The 27,394-nt window shown below is 40.3% G+C and overlaps 1 protein-coding gene across 3 annotated transcripts in view; it reads right to left on the bottom strand.

Moving 5' to 3' along the window:
• The window catches only part of LOC124119781 (WD repeat-containing protein 86-like), a 72,245-nt gene that overhangs the window by 42,129 nt on the left and 2,722 nt on the right, over positions 1 to 27,394 (bottom strand). The window contains exons 1-2 of one of the 3 annotated variants that reach the window (XM_046482416.2): positions 18,899 to 18,984; positions 12,586 to 13,591 (exon numbers count right to left, since the gene is read on the bottom strand). In XM_046482416.2, the coding sequence (XP_046338372.1) occupies positions 12,586 to 13,347 (762 nt within the window). In that variant the 5' untranslated portion in view covers positions 13,348 to 13,591; positions 18,899 to 18,984. Of the gene's footprint in view, positions 1 to 12,585; positions 13,592 to 18,840; positions 18,985 to 27,394 lie in introns of those variants that run through there. The other 2 variants (XM_046482415.2, XM_048382291.1) reach the window with 2 other exon arrangements.

Genomic DNA, 27,394 nt, shown 5'->3' with positions numbered 1-27,394 from the left:
GAAGACCTACTTAGTAAGGCTGTAGACGCTGGTGAAGTAATCTATCAAGACACGAACAAGCTCCTTCATTCCATGCTTTGGACAGGACTCAAGCCATCAATCAAGCATGTCAGCGGACACAAATTTGATTTATTCTCCGTTTTTGATGTTTTGCGAAGAGAACTGCGGCAGATTTGGCGGGAACACAATCAACGCAGAGGTGAAGGAAAGGTCAAAGGTAAACAGTCTGCAACAAGTATGGCGGCTGTAACTGAGACAACCACCCAAACAGAGTTGAAGGAACTTCGAGGAATGATCAAGAGCCTTACTTCTGAAGTTGCATCTATCAAGAAACAACAGCAACAGCCACCACAGGATCACTATCAACAGCCTACAGGAGAACAAGCTCGATTTCAGTCGAAGTCTTATGATCAAACAGACAGGAGCAACACTGGATGGTATCCTCAATCTTCTTTCCAGATGCAACGGTATGACCAGTCACCATATAGAGGCAGATCTAGAGGACGACCATTTGAGAGAGATGTACAGTGCTTTCGCTGTGGACAGTTTGGACACATAGCTTCAGGATGAAGGGTCATGATGGACCATAGTCGTCAGCATTTAAACGGGAGATGGCCTATGCGAAGGGGTGGCCCATAGGTCTAAAAACACAAACAGACTGATACTCAGAGATATGATACCACAGCACTTGTAGGAAATGCCAATGAAGTCGATGTCTGTATTCAAGGAATCAAGACAAGAGCTTTATTAGACACAGGAGCTACAGTCTCCACGATGAGTCAGGCATTTTATGATCAATATCTCTCTAGTATTCCTATCACCCCCATTACAAGTGTTTTGGATGTTGAATGTGCTGATGGACAGCCCCTTCCATATTCAGGTTACATTCAGGTTGACCTCGAGGTCAACGGTATTGATGCTGTACCTCAGTCATGTCTTTTACTTGTAGTTCCTACTAGTAACTATAATTACAAGGTACCAGTTCTACTTGGCACCAATATATTATCTGTTTACTTGGGAACTTGCAGACATAAGCATGGGGAATAGTTTCTTCAAGGTGCGAACCTTCACATGCCTTGGTATTTAGCTTTTAGGTGTATGGTGCTACAGGAACGCGATCTTGTAAGAAGACATTTTCAGCTTGGATTAGTCAAGTGCGCAGGAAGTAAGAAGGTTATCATCCCACCCAACTCAGACGTCACTCTCTCGGGCTATATTGACAAGGCGCTTCCCTATCGCAGTACATGTGCTATATTGCAAAGTACTGGCCGTTCAGCTATCCCCGATGACCTTGACATCTCACCCAGTTTGATCACTTACAGAGAGAAAGGATTCGTGGATGTCAACATTTCCAACATTACCACAAGGACAGTAGTCATTCAACCTCATGCTCTTCTTTGTGAGATCCAGCCTGTATTTGTTGACGAACAGCCTACCTTGGAAGACAATTCTCAGGACAGCACTTCTCTCATTAATAAGATGGACATAGAATCTTCAAGAATTTCAACCACTCAGCATGAAGAGGGATTGAAAGTCATCTCAGACTATTTAGACATTTCCTCTCATGGTGACCTTGACCTTGGACACACTAGTACAGTGAAACATAGGATCGACCTCATTGATGAACGACCTTTCAAACAACGACATAGGAGAATTCCACCATCCATGCATAACGAAGTAAGAGATAATCTACACCAACTATTAGCTAGTGGAGTCATTCGTCGATCACAATCACATTGGTCTTCTAATGTAGTGCTAGTACGCAAGAGGAATGGATCTTTAAGGATGTGCATTGATTTTAGACAGTTGAATCAAAGAACAGTTAAAGATTCATACGCTCTGCCACGGATTGAAGAGATGTTTGACACCCTCAGAGGATCCAGATTCTACTCCACAATGGATATGAAGAGTGGATATCACCATGTCGAATTAGAAGAACATCACAAAGAGAGAACAGCTTTTTCTGTGGGACCCCTTGGATTCTATGAATTCAACCGGATGCCCTTTGGTTTATGCAACAGTCCTGCTACTTATCAACGCCTCATGAATGACTGTTTTGAAGATATGCATCTCAAGATATGCCTTATCTACATGGATGATATCATCATCTTTGCTGATACCTTTGAAGAACATCTTGACAGGTTGAAGAAGGTATTTAAGAGACTCAAAGACTGTGGATTCAAGCTTGCTCCATATAAATGTAGTTTCTTCAAGGACAAGATCAAGTTTTTAGGTCATATCATTTCGGAACAAGGCATTGAACCAGATCCAGCTAAAGTTGAAAAGATAAAGTCATGGCCCCCACCATAGAATCCAAACGAAGTTTCTTGGATTTGCAGGGTATTATCGGAGATTTGTGCAGAACTTTGCTGCAATCACCAAGCCCCTGTCAAGTCTTATGCCTCCACCAACACAAACAAGGAGAACAAGAAAGAAATTGAGTCAACAACCATGGACATGGGGACCTGAGCAAGACAAGGCATTCCATTACTTGAAAGAACTTCTGGTGTCACCTCCTATTCTGGCCTATGCAGATAACAGTCTTCCATTTGAGCTCCATACAGATGCCAGCACACAGGGACTTGGCGCTGTTCTCTATCAAGAGCAGGGTTGACAGAGACGAGTGATTGCGTATGCTAGTAGAGGACTGAACAAATCTGAGAAGAACTATTCTGCACATCTGCATGTCTAGAGTTTCTAGCTTTGAAGTGGGCAATTACTGAAAAGTTTAACGATTACCTCTATGGTACCAAGTTCAGAGTTTATACAGATAACAACCCGTTGACCTACATTCTCACTTCAGCAAAGCTTGATGCAACAGGACATCGGTAGTTAGCAGCCTTGGCAGCCTATGACTTTGACATCAAGTACCGCCCAGGGATTAACAATGCAGATGCAGATGGTATGTCACATTTACCAGGAATTACGACACATGGAGACCAGTAGCATATGTCGGGCGAATCGGTAAAGGCTGTATGTAACATCATTCATGCCCAACCTTATGTGGAGAGTTTATGTATGCAGGCGGACGTTACCCACGAAGAGAACCTCGACACTATTGGTGTTACTCTAGCAAGGATGTCACATAGGGACCGGAGGAAAGCGCAGTACCAAGATCCTATCTTACGACAATGGACAAGATGTTTACAGTCTGGCAACAAACCAAGGAGACATGATTTCTGTGATTCCACTGTTCATTCAGCTTTGCTCAAGATCTCAAGTAATCTCCATCTTCAGCGGGGAATTATCTACAGAGAAGCAATAATCAACGGACAAACTAGACAACAGTTGGTATTACCGGCAGACTACATTCAAGATGCATTAGAAGGTCTTCATAACAACGTGGGTCATACAGGAAGAGACAAAACCTTGGCACTCTTGAGAGAAAGATTCTTCTGGCCAGGTATGTCTAAGGATGTTGATGACTGGATTAAGAATTGCAGAAGATGCATCTGTCGGAAGACTCCAACCAACCAGAGAGTTCCACTCATTGGAATCGAGACTACTCAGCCACTAGAGCTGGTGTCCATGGATTTCTTGGACCTTGAACCATGCAAGGGAGGGAAACACAATGTGTTAGTTGTTACGGACCACTTCACTAGATATGCACAGGCATATGTTACCAACAACATGACAGCCAAAGCCACCGCTAAAGCCTTCTTTGACAACTTCATTGTTCATTATTGGATTCCACAGTGGATACACTCTGATCAAGGTGCTAACTTTGATGGGAATCTCATAAAGGAATTGTGCTTACTTACTGGCATGAAGAAGTCCAGAACCACACCGTATCATCCCATGGGCAATGGCATGTGTGAGAGGTTCAATCGCACTTTATGTGACATGTTGGGAACCTTATCACCTGACCAGAGGAGTGATTGGAAATCACATATTGAGCCTCTTGTACATGCCTATAATTGCACAAGGCACGAGTCAACTGGACAGTCACCATTCTTTTTAATGTTTGGTAGAGAGCCACGTTTTCCTTTAGATCTTGCTTTTGGGCTAGAACTTGGTTTGACACAGTCACTTGCAGAGTACACCAGATTACTCAGAGAAAGATTGAAGAAATCTTATGAACTGGCTGTGGCCTCAGCTAAAACATCTCGAGAGAGGCAGAAGAAAGGCTACGACATAAGAGTGAGAGAAGCCACACCACAGACTGGAGACCGCGTTCTAGTGAAAATATTGGCATTTGATGGTAAACACAAGCTCTCAGATAAGTAGGAATAAGATCCTTACATCATTCTGCAACAGCCCAATCAAGATGTGCCCGTCTTTGTAGTGCAGAAAGAGAATTGTGAAGGTCGACAGAGGACTTTACATAGGAATCTTCTCTTGCCCATTGGTGCTCTTCATGACCCTGGAGAGATTGAAACATCACATGAATCAGAGCCTATATCATCCAGACCTGTACCAAGGCCAAGACGTTCTAAGCCACAACCAAAGCTAGAGACACTCCCAGATGAAGACATTAGTCAGGAAGACATCATTGTAGAGATCCACACCCCGCAGATACCAATCAGGATGTTCCTGCAGATGTGGATACTGCTGCTCAGGCAAGTAGTGACGATCATGAGGCTGAGGCAGCAGTGGAGAACATTTCTGGTGACGACGGTCACATCCCAGGAGAGGGAGAAACAGAGGTGAATCCTACTGATGATGAAGTGGATGAAGATGCTGGTGCTACTACTCCAGATCTACACCAAGATGATGTCATTCCTGAAGCTGAATATGAAACTAAAGGTGACGATACTGTTCTGGATCAAGTTCCTTCAGCTGAAGCAGAACATGTTGACGAGATGGATGTCACAGGTGAAGCTGTTCCAGATACAGATGGAGCTGATGTTGTTCCACGAAGGTCAACACGTGAGCGACACCCTCCAAGTTGGGTGCGTTCAGGGCAGTATGCGCTTAGTCATGCAGCAGTAGAGCCAGATTGGATGGTTAGGGTTCGTTACCTGGAGCATTTAACGAGCGCTGGAACATTGGAACAGACTACACCGGATATCACAAAAGCATTTATATCTATTTTAACTCGCCAAAACTCAAAATGAGGAAGACGTCATTTCCGTGGGGAGGGAAGAATGTAGTAGTATGTAATTATGTACATATCATCAAGTGTATTTTAAGGTCACCTCTTATTTTAATACCTAAGTTTTAGTCTACCCTTCAATCTAACCTGCTTCACTAATACAATAGCACAGTCACCCATGCGCTTGCCTTCTCTATTGTTTCTCTGGTCTCTATTGTCTAGCCCCAGCCCCTTACTTTCAGTGACAGGGTGGAATATGGGACTGGTCAGTTTAAATTCACACTTGTATTTGACTATGTATGGAAACAAGTTGTCGGTTCATCGCTGAAATAATTGAGTCAATTGTCACAGTTTGTTTGTTTGAATTGTATATTTATGTGTTCTTGTTTAGTGCTTTGAAGGGTTTGTTAAGGTGCATATGAATGGTTTCTTAAATTCTTTTAATAATACTTATATTGTTAATTGTGATTAATATATATGATATCAGTCATCGTATTCAGGTAAATGTAGTTAGGCTAAATTTGCTTAAATTCTTTAAGTATGTAAGTATGTTTGTAATAGATAATCTTAACTAGCATTGCCATGTTGATATTACTTAACTTATTGTGTAACTAAGCATAATGAGTACATTTATTGATAGACTGGAGCTATTTACCTGTAAATTAAAGTTCTGCACCTAACTGCACATGTATGAATGTATGTCTGTTTGATGAGGTGAGAGATTAGAATATATATTTTAGGGTTATTGTATATACCTAAGGATGTAAACATATTGATGTAATATGTTACACTGTAATAATGTTATATGTATTTATGTTCAGGTGTGTCCCGGTAAAGCAAATGTCTGATGTTGTGTCATGATAGGGCACAGTGCCATACACCTGGTGAGGACATTTATATGTTGTATGTATTTATAGTGATATGTACTGAAATTGTGTGTTATGTATTAATGCATTTATCATTATTCTCCAATTATTGATAAACTATGTTTGTCAATTTATTATATGATAAATCTCCTGTAATATTTAGAGTACAGTAAGATAAAACTAATCATGCTAATTACGATGGATCATAACAATGTATATGATCATATATAAGATTCTAATATTTGTTAATAAGTTATAATGAAATGATTTATTTGTATGTGTAGGTAATTGTGCATATTTTAACTCTGTGTATTTATTTTCACAGGGCCTCTGTTTATTTATGTATTAAACAACTGGCATCCACAAATCAACCTGCGTTTAGTGATTCATTCACCTAAACCACTCCGGTTACATAAGTAATCACAAACATTCTGACAATCTATGTGCTGTTATTTGTTGTTATATTTTTCATTGAAACAAACCGAAATAGGCAGAAATTCCGATAAATACCGTTGTTTTTCTGCGTGATTTTGCGTCAGTCATGGCGTCACACAGGACGGACGGTGACAATTTCTGTTGAAAATATCAAAATATTGCAAAGTATCTATTTCAAATTCCCTGATGCTTCCTACGATTCTATTCCTATGCGTATTCTGAAAAGGTTGAGTCAATATTTTGAACGAATAGACGATGGATAGCTCTAAATTGGAGAAAATGCTACACTGTGTAAAATCTGAATTTTGCTTTGTTTACATTTCAAACAAGTGCAGTTTTTCGAGCACAGCGTTCGTTTTCACATCTATCTTATTTTGTTTGATTTTATCTAGGCAATTTGTATTGGTGACAAAGACCATTAGTCATTTGATTCTAAAATGTATGAGGAATTCAAGGATGTATGTATCGCAGCTAAGTTTATATACGTGATGGTACAGGCGTCTCATAACCGGTGTACGTGAAACGTGATTTTGTAAACACTATCCAATATGGCGGAAAGTTCACTTCGGCGTTCGTGTTTGCGTATTTTCCAAAACATTCTAAACGATTCTAGGGTTATCGGCGACGTTTTGGAATGATAATTGGTGATTTCATAAAAGAAAAATGTGAGAAATGGCGACATTTACGATGTACCTAATTTTCAGTGGTCATTTTCAGTACTTTTGCTTGGCCTAAAATGCCAATGGATCTCAAAAATCTGATTTCCAGAAGAGTACAACCAGGGAAATGAGACGCCATGGTCAGGACCCAGTTAAGTACCAAGTCAGAGATGAGACGGGTATAAAGCACATAACGATGGGCAGATTCCTATCACATGACAAGACCAAAGCAGATTTGACTGAGGACTCTGGACTACAGCAAAAGTTCCTCCAAGCTTGTCATCACTTCAGCATTTGGTACAACCAAGAGCAGCAAGGATCTCGGGAATTTTGATCCAAACGACCACGAGGAAGCTGACACCTTGATGATATGTCTTGCAGTCTCTGCAGCAAGGTGAAACTCAGGAGACGTACAACTAACATTTCTTTCACCTGACACTGGTGTTCTGATCCTGGCCACAGCCAACTATGATTTCGGGATGTTCTAGGTCCAGAAAAGGCGAAAACTTTACCTGCATTCCATGCTTTCTCAGGCGCTGACAACAGTGGGAAGTTTGCAAGAGTTGGCAAAGTTACTTGGTCCAAGATCTTCCTTGAAGCTGATGATGACATAATTGAATCTTTTAGGATGCTTTCATGTGTTCTGATCCTGGCCACAGCCAACTATGATTTCGGGATGTTCTAGGTCCAGAAAAGGCGAAAACTTTACCTGCATTCCATGCTTTCTCAGGCGCTGACAACAGTGGGAAGTTTGCAAGAGTTGGCAAAGTTACTTGGTTCAAGATCTTCCTTGAAGCTGATGATGACATAATTGAATCTTTTAGGATGCTTTCATATGACGCCAAACTATCAGAAGAGCTGATGACATGTTTGGCTAGGTTTGTGTGATCTATTTATTGTCCGAAGAAATCCAAATTAGCAACATTCTAGAGCTGCAATGGCACTTATTCTGCAAGGACATGGCGGACAGTGATAAACTGCCACCCACAAGCGGTGCCCTTAAACAGCACATAAATGAGGGTACATGTACAGGCTCCAGTTTGGGGCCATTCAACAGCAGGTTCTATTGGATCCGATGCAGTATGGCTACCACAAGGACGACGGAGGTCAGCTTAGACCGACTACCACTGATGTTCTTATGCACCAAAGGCCATTATCGAGATGTTATGATAACAATGCAAAGGAGATTGGTCCTCACAAAGGTGTTCTTGCAGGTCAAAAAGCTTAAAGTGCTTATGCACTACCCAGTGTGAAATTGATAAAGATTCACGTACTGAAAATCGAGATTCGGATGTCAGTGATGAAGAAAACGATGACTGATACATTATGATGACAATCATAAACTGTGCCCATAATTCATGTTGATTTGAAGTTATATGAAGATTGTTTCATAGAAGTGTCAAGATGTTAATCGCAAGCAGAGACACTATTTCAGTATATTTTAATATTTTTGTAGTTAAAAAATGGTTTTTCACATTAAATATCTTACTTTACATTATACTTGGATGGTTGTTGTTAGTCTGAGTGGATTCCTGATTACTTAAATCATATGTTTTTTCATCAATACTTACAATATGTGTGGCCTAGAGGCAGAGTTATCGAGCAAGTTCTGTTTTTTGCTCGCCATTTTGAAAAGCCAAGATGGCCGCCATAACAACCCTGAAAAAAATGGGAAATCAGTTTTCCTATTCCCTATATCCTAACAATTCTAAAAATATATAGTTTAGCAAATCTAAAAAAAAAATCCAACGAAAATACATGAGGAACTGGTCCAGCTGGACAAACCACCTTGCATTTCAAGTCTACGTAAGGACCATATACAGGCGCCAGCAACGTTACCTGACCACAACACTACAGATGACCGACCAAGTAGTGGAAGACCAAGGCTCACCACCCGACGTCAGGATCGTCAGACTGTGCGACAACATCTTCAAGATCTCTTTGTTACTGCTGCGGAAAGTGCAGGGGCACACCAGCGACACATTAGTGCGGACACCGTGCGGAACATTCGGTCTGACCTCAATAGGCATCTCAGAGTTAATGGAAGAGATTTTGACACTGTGAAAGACAAGGCATTCAACAAGGCTAATGTTTTGATGTCTTAATCACGATACCCCAACACATGTTTTGCAGAAAGTTTGGTTTGACGTAGACATTCATTACGTCACTAGAGGCCTTGAGTTTCACTCTCAGTTGCCCAAAAGTTCGTTCACATTTAAAGTTGACGATGAAGGCAGAGAATTTGCAACTCTTACCCATGACCTAAGGTGGATGGATATGTAAACAGGAAGACACTGGAGGTCGTCCGTGTACTCGTATGAACGTAAAACAATGTTAATAGATTGTTGCAATAAGAGGTATGTGTACCGTAGCACTTCAAAAGAAAAATTAAAAGAATTGATCTTCACATTGTGTGAGTTCATTGGAGTATGAACCTTCATAGAGTGACGGCCAAACACTGTAAGCTCCGACGTTCATACAGTTTGGGCCTCACTCTATGAAGGTTCATACTCCAATGAATTCACACAAAGTGAAGGTCATTTCTTAATTAAGATATACACTTAAAAAAAGGATCTATACATCAGGATTGCAACTTGGTTTATTTTTCGAGTTTAGATTTAATAAATATTATAAATAGTGGAATGTATATGTAAATTATAGCTGTACCATATGCACTTAACAAAATCAGGTGCAAAGACGTCCCAGGTAGGTGGAAAGTCAGTAACGATTATGGCCTCCTCGAGCTGCTGTCACCCCACGGCAGCGACTGCACATAGATCGAAGTCCGAATAACAGCCCGGGGGATGTTCTGCCACTCCTGCTATAGCGTAACAAACAGTTCCGAGGTGTCTGTGGCGATGGTTGACGTTGACGAACACGACGATCCAGCACGTCCCACAGATGTTCAACAGTGGAAAGTCTGGCGAGCGGGCAGGCCAGTGTAGCATAGGCACGTTGTTCTGATGCCGAAACTCTGTGCAAACACGTGCGACGTGGGGTCTGGCGTTGTCCTGCTGAAGGAATCCGCCATTGACGTTGATGAAGGAGACAACGTGGCGCTGCAGATTCTCGTCTTGGTAGCGTTCACCATTCAGAGCACCATCCACTCTCACAAGTGCTGTCTGGCCTCCGTGATGAATGCAACCCCACACCGTGACGCTTCCACCTCCAAAACGATCCACTTTTCAGTGTAACGTTTGTTACGACGTCGGTAGACACGGGCATATCTATCACCACGTCTCAGCAGAAAACGGGACTTGTCTGTGAACAGAGCACGTCGCCATCTTGCTTGAGGCCATGTGACTCTCTGACGACACCACTGTAGATGTTCACGGAGGGGATGAGGCTGCAGGATGTTATGCCGCACGGGTCTCCTGGTGGTGTTGTAGCGTCTCCACAAGTCACATCCCTGACGTAACATCCCCGCATGATCTCGCAAATTACCATTAACAATGATGAGTTGTGTTCTCTCATGCGTTGTAATACCACCCCATACCATTACAATTCCACCCCCAAACTGCGTTGAGTAACGCAAGCGTCGCTAAAGCCTTCTGCCTTTGTACCCTTGCTCGACCGTCATTGATGTAACCTGGACAGTATACCAGTGAACAGTATACTGTCGCAATCTTTCGAACGTCAGATGTTGTCTACATCAAGCTATACGTGCCTGACGGTGACTTGAAAGCAAAATTCGGTGTATCGCTGGACATCGGGGGAGGATGTTGGGCTCCCTCCACTGGTTGCGTACGATTCTGCCTCTAATTGGTCTCAACCGAGGAATTGTCCGACCTGTTAATGTGTCAGTTTGGTGTCAATGTCGTACATGCACCAACCGAATATTATTGTCTTGTTGAAATGACTTCACTCGTGGACGACTGGCCTGTCCAAAATCATGAGTGTTGCCCTTCTGTAACGTCTCCAAAGAGATGATATTGTTTATCGATGCACATTAAAATGTTTTTCAACTTCGTTTTGCGCCATTCCTGTTTGCAGCAAACCCATGTTGATTTTCAGTGGCATTGCGTAAGCCTTATTTACGGTTAACAAAAATGTTTTTATCAGCACATGAAAGCCAAACAATAATAAAACCCCGCATTTATGAGTTTCTTGCTTTTCAAATTGCACGTGCAAATTGTGAATCACGACCTTAAATTCGATATGTCTTCATGAATATGTTTTGGAAGATGCATTATTTTAAGTCAGAATAACTTAATTTTATTGACCTTTATATGAAGCAAAGTTACATTTTCCCGATAGTTTATATTCTGAAAACCACATTTCAAACTCCAGGTTTATTAATCTGAACAGCTCTAGTGTCTATTAAATGTGCTAACATAATTCCAATCCACATGTAAATATGGTTGCCATTTACATCTATATTGACCATGTCATTTTTGCCATTTTCCAGTATTTACCTACAATCCAGTTTTTACTCAAAACCTATCATTATGAAGGCATAGATTATTGTTCATGTGATCAGGTGTTGTGATCTTCCAGATTGCCTGTTGTCTTTACATGAAGATGTAGATTTTGTTGATGTGATCAGGTTTTGTGACCTTCCAGTTTGCGACTTGTCTTCAGATGAAGATGTAGATTATTGCGCTTGTGAGCAGGTGCTGTGACCTTCCAGATTGTGTGTTGTCTTTCCACCGATTTGCGTGGTCCAGATTCAAATATTAGTCACTCATTGCTATTGAACAAGAAGGAACTTGGCATCAATTGAGTGCACATGTAACATGGTGCTATATAACTGACTCGTCGCTAAAGCGATCAAACGTAAATGTTGTCTTAGGACTGTCTTTGAATTGTATGTAATTCGTCGGGTTTGGCTACATTGCACTGAGATAATAAACGTTAACTACACAAGATGAAGTTATATGTAGAGACCCGCAATGCCGACACAGCTGAACTCAAATCACCACACGATAGACCATGTCAAGTTGATCTATTGATAATGATATTATTTTATGTTCGCTTTTCCCAGCCATGTTGGCATGAAAGGTTGGTAACACAAAAGCAAAAGTTCATCCTGATTGTAAGCCTGCTATTAGGCAATATATCAATCATTGTTGGCAATCGAATTGGGATAAAACAAACAAACCAGCTGCATAATATTCAGCCAATTATTCACATTTAACTCTTGCTTTTCTTTTAAAGTAAGAAAATGCTCCACATTAATTCCTTGTCAATGCCACGTTTTCATGAAGCACGTTCTATTAGACCTTGTACAGATTTCATACGTCATATGTATTTCAATATTTGTATTGTGTACACTTTTACTAAAGTTCATAACAATAAGTGTATAGCATTCTTTAAAAAACAAAATATGACAAGCTATAGAATTGAGTCAAAATCGTTTTTTGGTTTTTCTGTAATGTGTGACATACTTATATCACCCTTTCATGATTGTTCCCTATTTGAACATGCCCTATTTTTATCAACTAGTAATAACGCTTCAATCAATATTTATTCATTTATTTATTTAGCCATTAGATGCTTGACTGTAATATTGATTAATAAAAGTTACTTCTATCGAATGTAATCCTTAGTTACAGAAAGTATGCAGCACAAAAAGCTCTCATTTACTCACCTGAATACAGGTTATGACACCCCCGTGACCCTTGAAGACTTTATGCTGCCCACCATCATGTAGATACCAGGTTCTCACTGTGTGATCAATGCTTCCAGTGAAAAGGATGTCGCCTGGACCATCCAATGCCAGGCATGTGATCTGCTCTGTGTGACCATACTTGCCACCAAAAACGTTAAGAGGTTTGCCAGTACTTATATCCCAGGAAATAGCAGTGTTGTCAGCAGACCCGGTAACAAGTATGTCAGGATCTTCATCATATTCTTGTTGGAACATCTCATCTCCCGGTCGGAACAGTAATGGGTAAACGCCCCTGGTATGTCCTCGGAATACGCGTAGGGGTTCCCCATTGTCAAAATCCCAGCAGCGTGCAGTGTGGTCGTATGAGCTTGAGAAGATGAAATCTCCAGCGCAGATGATGCGTTGGATGATCGACGTGTGACCCTGAATTACCAAGAGGCAATCTAAACTCTCACAATGCCATTTTCGTATTGTGGTGTCGGCACTTCCGGTGAGAACATATTTGTCTTCGAATGACACACAGTTTATTCTTTCCGTATGACCAACTAGTTCGCCATAACAGCCAGGGTCTTCGAGACTAGTACTCCAGAGAATTGCAGTTGTGTCCTCGCTGCCGGTCACTAAGATAGTTCCTTCGTCGTTAATTGCCATACAATTGATACCTGCACGGTGACCTTTAAGTACGTGAAGCAGACATTCGTCGCCGTGTTGGTTTTTGGGCGCACTGAAGATAAAGCCCATGGCTGAATAATCGGTAAACGTAGCAGTCGAGGATAGTGTTCGAAATACACAGATCGATATCGCAATCCTTCTGTATCTACAGTCTTTTGTTTACACCTCGCCTAGTTTATTGATTATCTTCGTGCAAACAAATTGAAGGGATCTCAACAAATCAATAAATAGCAATGGCCGCACTTGCATTGCAGAACACTGACGATATTTGACTGATGAGATGTTCTCGTCACTTGAATTTTCTTGAAGTGATCTGAAATGCAATGTAATCAATCAATTTAGGTACAGAGGTTATGTTAAAAATATATTCTTTTTGTTCTGGACAAGGAGGCAGTTATATAGAGACTTCAAGAACGAATCGGTTCATTAACTGTTTGTGTAAATAGTTTATATTAAAAGATAACACCTTGTCCAATCAACTGCTGCCTTAAACGGACATACGGGCAGTTGTAGGGAACTGGATGTTTAACCAGACGTTCACTGCAACACAGTTTCGGCATATGATTAAATAACAATACAAGCTTCACACATTGTGTGGGCGATTTAAAATTGAAAGTCACATCTGCAGTATTTTAGCCACATCATGACAAAAATAAGTTAATAATAATACATGAACACCTGTCAGCGAAAACAACTATTATATCACAGTTATGTATGCTGAACCGCAAAAGAAACGACACCCCAAGTAACACTGCATGAAAAGTTGTCATTTAAATATCTGGGTAATGTTGTCAAAGTTCTAAAATTTAACATAACCTTGTCCGGAAAAATGAAATTTGATGATAAAAAACAAAGCAGATGACAATAAAACCGATCGCCCAAACGCATCACGGCAACGGCCATGGTAACCCGATGCACACGAGTTCCGTGCAAATTGAAATGCACATGCGTTCCCCCATTACTTGCCCTATAAAAATCCACCCAGATCGAATAACATTCATTCGTTATTGAATTCCTACCACATGTCAAGATTAACAAGGAATCAGCCACACCAAGCCCTTGGACGATTGCAAGCTGGACAAACCGCCCGGCAAGTAGTCAATGCATTTCAAGTCCATCTAAGGACCATATACAGACTCCAGCAATGATACCAGACCACCAACACTATAGATGACCGAGCACGAAGTGGAAGACCAAGGGTCACCACCCGACGTCAGGATCATTAGATTGTGCGACAGCATCTTCAAGATCGCTTTGTTACTGCTGCGGAAAGTGCTCGACAAACCATTTGCGCCACCAGCGGTGGAGAAGAGTCCTTCTTAGACGAGAGCCGTTACTGTATCTCAACAGCAGATGGCAGAGAGTGAGTCTGGCGACGCCGTGGGGAACGTTATTCGGATGCTTGTGTTGTTGAGAGAGTTTTTGACTCGTGGGGTGGTCCGAGCATCTTGGTGTTGGGTGGAATTGGTCTTGCACAGAGGGTCGGCCCTGTGGTCGTCCATAATATCGGTCCCGGGAAAGGCAATGGTGTCACAGCAGCTCGGTACATTGATCAAGTCTTGAGACCACACGCCATACCTCATTTGGTACGTCGCCGCAACCACGAGTTTTAGCATGATAACACCCGTGCCCACACTGCCCACACAGACCAGCAAGAGACTTCCTCCAGCAGAATGGCATCAGAACCATGCAGTCGCCTGTCCTCAGTCCCGATTTAAATCCCATTGAGCACCTGTGGGACGAGATTCAAAGACGGCTGAATGACGTCCGATCAAGGCCGATAACTGCAGCTGAACTGCGTCAGGCGTACATCGGAGTGTGGGCTCAAGTGCCTATGGTCTTCATCAACCGCCTCATCCATTCCATGTATCGATGTTGCACGACAGTAATCGATGCACACAGCCGACACACGAGATACTGACTTGTGATGCCATTTTCCTCAGAGACTAGTGTTGTGTTTCACTTTAAGAACATTTGGCACTTTAATTTCAACCTTGATAATCAGTATTGCCAAGTTTCATCTTTTTAATATGTCTCAAAGTATGTTTACAGTGTTTGGACAAATAAGGTTTCTCATATATCTATCCATGGTGACTTTTCTTTTGCGGTTCAGTATATTTAAACTAGTATGTGAACATGTAAAATGATACGACAATACAATGATAATACAATATAAACACAGGAAGATATGTGACAATGTATCTTGAACATAACATGTTCTAGTAACTAGTATTCATTCAAATCTGCGATACCTTTATGCGAAGTCATTGGTCACAGTAACCTGACTAATTGTTTGACACGATCACAACTAGTCGTGAATCCTTGTTCATGATATTCGTGACTGCTCCAGAGCTGCTTACATACCTGACGGTCGTGCAGTACTTGCAAAATTGTTTAGTTACAACTCGCACTCACTTGATCACTTCCTGCATTAAAGGGATAACAATGTATCCATTACGAAGAACAGGAGTGTGGTAGCTGAAAGAGTGTTGACATATAACATACACTCGCTCACTTTCTAGATTTACGGTAAACCACGCACATTTTACATAGAGACCGCATGGTCATAGCTAGAATTCCTTGTGGAGAGTTGAATCCCTTAGGCGTTTCAAAAACCTATAACCGTGGATTCGTAACCCAGATTTGCCATGGCTGTTTCCTCACTTATCCGACTGACATATATTTTGCCATGTTGATCAAAACAAAGTAAAACACAAATCACTCACTCTCCATCTCAGATTATGCACCAGTACGCATACGAACACAAATCCATTTTAGTTTAAATTGTGTAATTCTAAGGGTTAAATTAGAGAAGTGTCAATGTGGACGTAAATGTGTCAAATTTCATAAAATCCATTGCATCATGCAGTACTAATGGCTGAACTAGAAAGGTGCTTACTAGTATCTGTAAACAGAAGTATACCTTTCACCACAATCTCGGGATAGTCACATAAATCAATACAGACCACCATGTATAGACAGTCTGATACCTTCAGTTTAGTGAAGTATTTGCAACTACCACATCAAAGCACATAACCTTGACACGCTGTGCATAAATACCTTGCCACTGTAATAACATGCCTTCCAGTCTGGTGAGCTGTTTTCTGGTTTGGGAAACATGACCAACCAGTACGGTTTTAAATCAGAACGACCAATGACTCGAGCTGCTCTAATAGGAAATGTATTAAAAAAATAAAACCGACAAAACCCTTTCCATACTCATAAGAAATATCTGTCAAATTGTCGACTGTACGATTCCTACTATATCTTGAGCATATGTATATGAATTACTATCAAATAGTGATGGTACCATGTGTTCGCGAAAGGATAAGTGTAACCTGCCCAACCGGTGGCACTCTTCAAACACACATGCAAAGGCAAGTCACCTGAAAACACACTGAATGGCCCGTACAAGGCAAAATAGGGAATTGTCTCTGACATAACTTATCTCACTGATGCTGCGAATTTGGAAATGTCTTCCACATTTCTAGCATGAAACCTTTTGAAAGCCTTACTTGAATCGCATGGCGCTCTTTGAAATCTTGGTAGAAAGAGCATGCTCGATTGTACCTGAAAAGTTGTGAAATGTTGATACCAAGGACAAGAGCTGCAGGAATATTGCTCGACATAAATGGAAAGATGACTATTGGAAAGTTGAAGTTATCCCTCGTGTCATACAGTTTTGTGGAGAGTCTTTTGTCACCCAGAATCTGTATGCATAGATATAAATATGAAACACATTTGGTTGTCTTTCTTGTCTCCTTTATTTCTAGTTCAGGTGGGTAAATTAGCCATTTGATGGCTAATTAACGATTTTAGATCATCGATATGCAGAAGCTTTAGTTAAACATCTTGGCCTAATTATTTTGTTTTGACTTTGCAAATCGATTGGAAATTCCGATTCATGTGCATGACGAAACAGATAACAGATGGTGCCCATAGGGATGCCCACTTCTTACCTAAATGTCTTAGCCTCTATGTACATAAGCAAGTTTGTTGCCCTTTCAGTTTGAAGACATCACTTCCGTTGGGGAAACATGTCTTATGCAAAACAACGAGTCCTATGCCTTTATCTAGCTTCATAAGCACTTCCGGTTTAATTACAATGACCACAAATTTTAGCGAATCACATGTAGATTGTTTTCAGTAGGAAACATAGGCCCCTGCCCTTACAAAATGTCATACCTGCCATGTAAATCCTGTTTGGCAACCGTCCTTTATCGACAGGTTTTATATATGCGAAATGTACTAATACAATGATAATAGCATTTTCTTGTCACTGTAGGACTGAAATACTACTGACTACTGACTACTGACTACTGTTCACATTTCCAATAGGGGTCACGCCCTAAAGATTACTTGTGCAAAGTTTCTATGCTCATCGAAGTTGTTCTTTTTAAACCATGACTTTTGGGATAACCTTGAAATGATCTTAACCTCGAAATGACTGCTATACGTCTGGAGAAAATACCCAGTGCTGTGGAGGAGATATACTTGCTATGAAGCCTGCGGTGTCCATGCACCGCATGGTTTCAAAAAGAAATTCCGTCGCTGTCCTTACATGAAGAGTATTGAACATTTGTACATTTTCACGCAGACCCGAGAGAAAGCTTTTGTAGGACAGCTGTTCAGAATCGTAATTGAATGGTGTTTCTGTCTGTAACCAGAGCTGCACGGTAGCTACCGCAATGTAGTTTTAACTCAGTCTGAATTCATTTGTTCCATAGCCCATCAAGGATCTGCATGGAGTTGGAATCCCAAATTCTCTATAGTTATGAAGTTAAGTCAACACCACATCCATACACGTGGCTTTCACCCAAGTTGTACACGTCTTCGACCTGTGGCACCTTCAGCCTCCAACATTATACGAACACCATATCTAAAATACTGACCTACTAAAGTCACTGTGTTGCAATTGGTAAAAGAACTAAAGCAGCTCTTCGAACATTAATGATAAGAAGACACCATGAGTTCAAGGAATCATTGTCCATTGACAAGTTCTTTCGACTGATAAAGTGCTTTGACGAAAAAAGACACACTCGTTTCGCTCTAATTTGTTTTTATTTTGCCATTTAAGGAATCAAAGATCGCTTAGCTCTGATGCTTTTTTGTTGTCACTGGCATTTACTTTAAACCACAAGTTGAACCACAGTGATATAACTGAAATCATGCTCAAAGAGGGGTTAATCAAAATCAGTTACTCTTCAGTTTTATCACTGAGCCGTGATCGACAATTATTTCCATTACTTAAGCGTCTCCTTGTATTTTCACATTACATAATGCCAAACATTTCTAATTACAATATAAATTTGTCTGTTCATCAAATATGACACATGGCGAGTGTGGGAACGAACAACTTAAAGTCAGGCAACTTTTCAGAATGTAACGTTCATCAAATCCTAATCCACCGTTTCACATTTATATTCTAAATACTATCTTACAGTAGTGGCAGCCATCCATCGTCAATGTGTCAGTTTGAGTAGAATTATATTACATGTTACTATACACGCTATTTGCTGCGAAAAATATAAACAAAACATATCATTCATAAGTAAAACTCACAGTCACTGATAGGTTGCCATATGGATGTGGAAATACCCCGAAAGAACAGAATCCTTACTTTTGGATGAATGCTTGTTACTCTCTGGCTGATGTTTGTGTCTTTACTGTGATCTTGGAAACCATCTACGTCAAAGCCCGAATAAGATTATCTTGTTCTGTGCCGCTTTTACTACATATATAAACATGCAAAGGGACATAACCCGAGGTAAATCGAATCCATTGTTTACTCATCGATCCAGTTAATAAATTAATCATAGACAAACTTACATCTTTTGTTTCAGACAAAGGCGCCCTGGTTTCTTCGTCGTAAGCATTGAGCCAGACTCACAAGGTGATCTCTGTCGTCATGACATCGTATATTGATGGAATTCATTCACAGAGAAGCACTGAAAACTGGTTTAAGTCATACAGAGTACGATATCGATTCATTATGAACTATTTGCGTTCGGCCATGTTCAGAACACTGACAGTGTTCACACAGCCGCGTTAGTTGCTGTTGTCAAGGTTTGAAGAAACAATCAAAAAACAAACAGGCTCCGCTATGACAATCAATGTTAGATTAGATAGCATATTGACACCCCATAACTTAATTCTATTTATCACGTTTAATAAGGTTTGTCGGTTCCTAACATGTGTTGAATGAGTTCTTTTCCATCAATATCACATCCGTGGGGACACAGGAGAGAATGCGTCCCCGGCCTTATGCACTTTTACATTCATTTGCTCAATCACTTGACTTGTAAAATTCAAAATTTGCCAAGACGCTAGTGCCAGAGGACCTTCGCTTATTGGCCAAATTGATGGGTCTTTCTGCTCGTGTATAGCACTTCAATATACCTGTTATCTGTCGGAGATCCCCCTCCCCCCAAACAAAAGAAGAAAAATAAGAAAATATACATATCACGTCAGCTTGGCAATGATCGTGTTAACGATGAACAACAAATCGATTGAATAAAGGCCACCTTTCCTCGTTATTGAGGCTGAACAACTGAACTGACAACCATTCTCTATATCTGAGTGTGTGTATGGCAGAGCAGATGAGGTTAAAAACATTACATGCTTGCGAACCTGTCGAAGTACCTTTTTCTGTTTTTCCTCCAAAGTCAATTAAAGCAAGTTATTGTCATATCCATGTCGAAATCTACATTCTAATTACTTTGAGATGTTTCAAATGTAAAAATACGACCATTGTGTAAATTCTTCCACAAAATCCGTTGCATGTGCTCACTGTGGTAAGAAAGTACTGAAATCTGGTTTCTTGCTTAAATCAAATATTGCTACCAAGCCGTGTTACTTTAAACATGCAACTAAGAACAAAAAATGAGGTACATGTGGCACAATAACTCTATATTAACTTCCAATAGTTTCTGTAAAGAAATTTACAAAATATGTAAAATTTCTGCGAAAAAAAGGGATCAAAATCGAATATGGCCGCAACTAAAAAATATATCTAAAAACGGCTATTAACGATGGATGTGTTATGTATAGAGACAATTCTCAGAACGTTTGGAAGCATTTCATATAGTGGATTCAGAATTGTGAAGACACGTGTATCAAAAATACACTGTGAAAACCTTGAATTCAACATTGCTGCCAAACCACGCGACCAATGACCAAAGTCAAAGAACAAACACTGTCAAGCACCTAAAGGAGCAGACACAGACAAAGTAATTGGACAAGCGGTTGAGGAGCAATAGGGCGAAATAAATCTTAAAATATTCGTAGTTTTTTAGTTATCTTCCTTTGGTTCTACAGCCTTTCGTCTTGGAGCCCTAATAAAGGGCTTGATGATGTACGCCTCTCCGTGGTGGGCCTAGACAGTGAGGATGTATACCCCTGAACTAAACGAGTAAATGGCAAATTATTGAATTGAAACTAAATCATTTGTAACCTGGTAACGTACATATTGTGTAGAAACGGAGCATGGTATCGATCGAGATGCACAGGGCCAGGATCGTGTCGTTCTCTCACCTGAGGGGCACCCGGCAAATCAAGCTCAGCATTGTCACGTGCTCAGCGTACACACCAGGATCGCATATGCTACTGGGATGCCTTTTGTGCACTTTTCTACTGACAATTCAGGTACTGTGTTCATTTGGCACAATCAACATTCTGGAAAATAAACTAATTTCATACCAGCAGAAAACATTTTTCAAGTTGTTGTTGTATGTAACGTCATCAGTACAGACAAGTCCTTGTGTCAACGACTGCGCACTTTTCCCCTGCACCAGGTTTATGTTAATTCGGGGGACACCCTATGCCAGCCGGTGTTGTATCAGATTTTGTACTTTGCCCTGGTGATTTTGAACTCGATAGGCAAGAGGCGTTCAGCGACAATATTATTTTCTCTTGAGTGTCGGAAACGCCGGAGGAGACGTCATTATTATGTAGTGAAAAGAACATACTACTTCTCAATGATAGCGTAAAGACTAGAACATGAGAGAAATAAGACGTAATTCGTGCTCACCGCCTGGGAATCCAGCCTGACAATCCCAGTAAACCACGAATCTTAAAAGTGAAATATCGGGACTCTCAGGCTAAAAGTCGATACTTTAAAAACCGGGCGTGTACTGAAGGATGGCGTCTCCAACTATCTCACCTTTCCCCAAGTGACCGTCTAAAGGAAATCGAGAGAAAAGGATTCAAAGTGTATTTCAAGCGAGGGGAACTGATATCAGTGCGAAACCAGCGTATGAACAGGCTGAACAGACATCCAGCACATAGGAAACGGGACCATTGACCTCCAGGCGTTCGTTTGTACCTGCCAGTTGTCGAATTGACAGATGGCGAACCGGCAGCACATCAACCATCTAGGAGAACTCCAAGAACAGGGGTAATCCTTTTCCCGAGGATAAGACGTATTTGATGCGTTTGACTTCTGTCTTATGAAGGGTCGAATTCAGGTTGACATTAATGGAGAATATACGTACGTCAGTAGCAGTATTGTTATAGCGCGTAAACTTGTCGGCGGTCAGTCTAAAATGCCGCCGGCTCAACTAAACGCCAGCCTTTGTTTTTTTTATTACCTTTATCCAATATAGGTAGACATTAGTTAGGTAATCTATGAGAATATTGTATCAACCCGGAACAACACATGAAATAACAAAGGAAGTAATAATGACAATAAATTAAAATAATGTTTTCAAAACTAAACCAATCAGAGTTTGCTATGCGTCCCTCAACTATATAAGTAGGTGCAGTTTGACTACCAAGTCACACTGCACCTGAATAAATCTTGGAACGCTAGCAACTCTGATGTCATCATTTATTCTCAATTCTTCTATTCTATTCGCCCACGTAGGGATATACGGTAATGTAAACGCCGATAAAGCAGCTAAACTATCTCTCAAAATCCCAGAAATAAGCCTCAACTTACCCATCTCAAAATCAGAAATTAAAAGTGTAAACAAGCAAAAAATCACCAAAAAATGGCATAACCTATATCTAAACTCAAATAGCCAAATCAAAAAAGTACTCAGCAAACCACTTACCAAACCAAAAATTCTCCATCCATCAAAAAAAATCGACCGAGTAATCACTAAACTCCAAACAGGACACACCAACCTAAATAACCACCTAAATTTTTTTTAAAACACACTACAGGTAACTGCCCACACTGCAAACAACTAGACACCCCAGAACACGCACTCATCCACTGAACACACTACCTAACACATCGAACCGCATTACAAACCACCCTCAATCTAAACAAGACTCTCACTCTAGAAGCAATACTAAACCCACAAAATAAACTAGAAAACTTCAAGGCCTTAGGCGTATTCTTAATCAAAACAGAACTAATAAAACGCATTAAAAACAAAATAATCTACCAAATCAAAATCACATAAACAAACAAACATCCACCATACCCAGCTCCCTTAGTTCTCCTCCCCAACCCCATCGGCATCTATTCTAAATCTCAAAATTCCCAAATTCTATATAAGCAACCCCTAAAGCCCCCTCTTGGGTTACACACACCACTTTCGCCCCTTTCGGAAACACATTAAATGGCCTGGCCGGGCCCATGTGCGAAATACGCATCAGTCGGAAAGCGCACGTTAAATCTCCAAAGTAAGAAAGTAAGACTACCAAGTCACACTGCACCTGAATAAATCTTGGAACGCTAGCGACTCTGATGTCATCATTTATTCTCAATTCTTCCATTCTATTTTAAGGTAAGACATTTTCATGCGTTGTTTCAATGGTTGTTTTTCATTTATGCTGAATGTGTATTATGATTATTGTCTCAGATTGTTTCAATTGTTGTTTTCAAATATGTTGAATGTATTTCATGATTATTGTCTTAGATTTCTTGAACATTGTATATTTTCAACCACATGCGTTGTTAAGTTCATTGTTAAGTTATTGTTTAATGTATTTTGAATCTTCGATAACGATTAGGAATGTTTTAAATGCACACTATGCCACTATAGGTTTCACTTATGTAGGTTGTAATCACTTATGTAGGTTGTAGTAATTTCGATCACCAAAATATGAAATTAATTATTCCTGATCAACATCTTGATAACCGTTTGATAAATAAGAAATCTAGTACAAGTATCAACAACATCATAAAGTAAAATATGTCATGTCGTCAATATGTGTAGATTCATTGCTAGCAGTAATGCTCGACTTAGTTAATAGTCAGTCAGCTTTGTTCTTGAAAGGAAAGGAAATACCTGTAACTTGATGTTAATAGTTGAATGCACAATGCTCGTATGCGAGCTCTGCATAAAGTAGCTAAATAACACTTGTATTAGAAGAACTACGGTAATGCGCGAAACTGCATTACCGTAATCTACAAATACGTCTACCATTAATATTGCATTATTTCAGCTGACATTGGCATTGTGAATCATATGTGTTGTCTTTGTTATTGTGCCGTTATTTAAAGTTCCATCCTGATCTATTTGTGTATAATGTAATGGTGATTATTTGATATGTTATAAGATTGAAGCGAAATGCTGATTGATTTATATTCTGAGTAGTTATGTCATAAGAAACCACGACGTTATGACAATTATTTGTAATGATTAATTGAATTGAAATGTTTATTAAACACACTGCACCTGAATAAATCTTGGAACGCTAGCAACTCTGATGTCATCATTTATTCTCAATACTTCCATTCTATTTTAAGGAAAAATTACCGTGAGACGAGACGTTCTCAGCAAAAAGTGCGCCAATTCCTTGGATTAGCAAATTACTATCCGAAATGTGTTCCAAAGTATTCAAAAATTGCTGTTCCACTCACACGGCTGTTACAAAAAGAATCAAAATTTGATTGGACCCACGCTTGTCAGAAAGCATTTGACCAATTAAAATCAGCTTTAACTAGTGCTCCAATACTTGCCTACCCTGACATTACCAAGTCCTTTATCCTCCAGATCAAGACCGGAAAGAACTTTTAGCTGCATACCATGACTCACAAGTAGGAGGATGCCATCTTGGCAGAGACTCCACAAGACAAGCAATCCAGCGGAAGTACTACTGGCCAAGTATGTACCAAGATATAGAAGATTATATCAAGACTTGTGACATCTGCCAGAGATGCAAGCCATTGCAGCACAAAAGAACAGCACCCATGACACCAATGCCTATTGAGGGAACTTTTGAACGCCTCCTTGTTGACATCCTTGGACCAATGCCAACAACCAAGAACGGTAACAGGTACATTCTTCTGGCCATTGATTCCTATACAAAATGGACAGAGAGTTTCCCAATGAAGACGCTGGAAGCTACTGAAGTTGCAGACTTGTTGATGAAAGAGGTCTTTACAAGGTACGGTGCTCCAAGAAGTTTGGTAACAGACAGAGGAAGACAGTTCACTTCCAAGTAAGTCAATGCCATCTGTGAATTGTATGAGGTGAAACACCACTACACATCACCCTACCACCCTCAGACCAATGGAGTGTGCGAAAGAAGAAATAAGGACATTGCACAAATCCTGAAGGTCTATGCCAGCCCCAACAGGACAACTGGGATGAGGTATTACCATTTGTCATGATGGGAATCCGAAGTCCTCCTTGCCAGTCAACAGGTTATACACCACATTATCTTCTCTTCGGGCGAGAAATGCTCTTACCCTATGACACCAACATCCTACCAAAGGAATCCATGAGAAAAAATATGACTGAGCACTTAAAGGAACTTCTGGATAACCTCAAGGTCACCAAGAACATTGTAAGGCAGAACATTGAAGCCAGTCAAGAACTGTCCAAGAACAGGTATGACCAAAAAGCTAGTCATCCCAAATTCATTGTAGGTGACATGGTCCTCCTTCACTCTCCAGCAGTCAAGAAAGGTCACAGTAGTAAGCTGACCCAGAAATGCATTGGACCCTTTACAATCCAAGAAATAGGTCCTAACCACACCTACAAACTTCAGGATTGTACAACAATGAAAGTATGGAAATCACTAGTTAATCATAATTGTCTAAAGATGTATCATCAGAGACAGCCAGCAGATCAAATCATCCCACCCCGCCAACATCAGGAGATTATCCAACATCACCAAAACCAGGATCAAGGTCAAACAGACCAACAGGACACACCCCTGAGAGACAACACTAGTCAAGATCAACTGGATCAAGCAGACCCTAGGGATGATAACCAAACCTTTAACTTCACAAAGATCATGAAGAGAAGATGGAAAAACAACAACATTGAATATCTTGTAAAATGGGTTGGATCAAGACCAACATGGGAACCGGAGGATAACATTGACATAGAGCACAGAAACACCTTCAATGCCAAATACTACACTGATGGTCGAAGGTGGCGCAAGAAGAAGACGTTCTTCAGTAGAGACTAAGCATGATTCTATCTCATTGAGCCTTTCTAACTCTCAACTCTAGCTTTCTACTAACAACTGCATTATTATTATGGGATGAGATAGGCCTTAACTTAGACACGTAAGTGTTATTATTAGTGCTAGGAGATAGAGACGGCCGCTCTACTTCACCCCAGACTTATCTCACCCCATCATATCTTTTTCTCACAGGTAATCTGATGACCTGGAACCTTCTCTTTTGGCTAATGCTGCTTACTCCTGCTACTCTTGCTTCCGATGACAACATCATTCAGCGTATTCACTATGGTGTTATCTTCAAACCCATTTCTCAAATCCAGTTCGCTATGAATATTGGCGTCATACGTATCAACTTGACATCCCTTCCACTTTTCACATCCCCTCGATCAGCGGATGTTAACATGACAATACAACTTGTCGTTTAGTCAAATTAATTCATAGGCAACTAAATTCAATCAAGATGAGATGTTCAGCAATGCTGAACGAAACAGTATTTCAAATAAATCAAATACAACCAATCTCATCATTTCCCGAAGGACAAAGATCCATGCGGGCACTATTAGGTTTTATTGGTCAACTGTCAAAGTCATTGTTTGGCACTGCAACAACTAATGATGTCAACATATTAGCCAAACACATCAATGCACTAACAAAGCATGCATCTCTAATAGGCAATGCACTAACAGAGCATGAGCACAAATTTTTAACATCAATCATGGCAAATGAAGATACTCGATTTTCAAATGATCTTTAAGGCATAAAAATCAATCATGTAGCAATCAGATATGCTACAGCCAGCATTAAAGCTTCATATGATAATCTTCAAAATGCTTATGTGTCCTTATCGTCAGTTTTGCTTCACCAGATTGAACAAGCTGCACTTATTGAGCACAAATTGCAGCAATTTAAACTAGGAACTTTAGACCTACTAAAAGGCAAACTTTCACCACTTTTAATCTCCCCTGCAATCCTTAGCAAAACGATCAGTCATGTTCAGCATCTTCTTAAAAGTAAATACAATGGTTTTAAATTGTTACATACTGATGTACAATTCTATTACAACAATGCTAAATTTCTATATGCAAGGACTAAGTCAAGCAAACTATATGTAACTGTTAAGTTCCCTTTGGCTCCATCAGATGCTACCTTCAAATTGTACAAAATCATTTCAATGCCAGTTCCTGTAAATGAGTCTACTAGCCACTCCACACAACTATTAAATCTGCCACCCTTTTAAGCCACATCGCTTAACCAGCAATACTCTACAACTCTCAGAATGGACCAACTTTCTCAATGCTATGGCACTTCTACGTTACACTGTCCATTAAGACTTACATTAGCAACCAGAACACATACTTCATGTAAAATGGCATTATATGGCAATAATAAAGCAGAAATTAAAGCACAGTGTAATGTCACTATCGCTGATGGACAAAGAATCATCACGGGTTGTTACTTTTGCATGATAAAACTACCATGCTTGTGTTCTATCTCAACACAAGACCTCATATTTCCTGCACATCTGGGAACATGGCAAAACCTTACCCACCAGGATATCACCTACCCACATCCTGTAAACTTAGCTTTATAACAGCATTTTTTTTAAGACTCTACTTTAGATGCGGTTGCTGGTAATACCCTTAATAATGAATCAGTTATTGTCAAGATTCCTGATTTTCATTTTCATACACACCAGTTTGTTAAAGTTATTGCTAATGACCACAAGGATCACCTTAGTCTTAAA

Source organism: Haliotis rufescens, unplaced genomic scaffold (genome assembly GCF_023055435.1).
Source record: "Haliotis rufescens isolate VD_foot unplaced genomic scaffold, xgHalRufe1.0.p SCAF_4, whole genome shotgun sequence".
Taxonomy (NCBI): domain Eukaryota; kingdom Metazoa; phylum Mollusca; class Gastropoda; order Lepetellida; family Haliotidae; genus Haliotis; species Haliotis rufescens.
The sequence above is the reverse complement of the archived record's forward strand: the minus strand, read 5'-3'. Positions and strand labels throughout refer to the sequence as shown.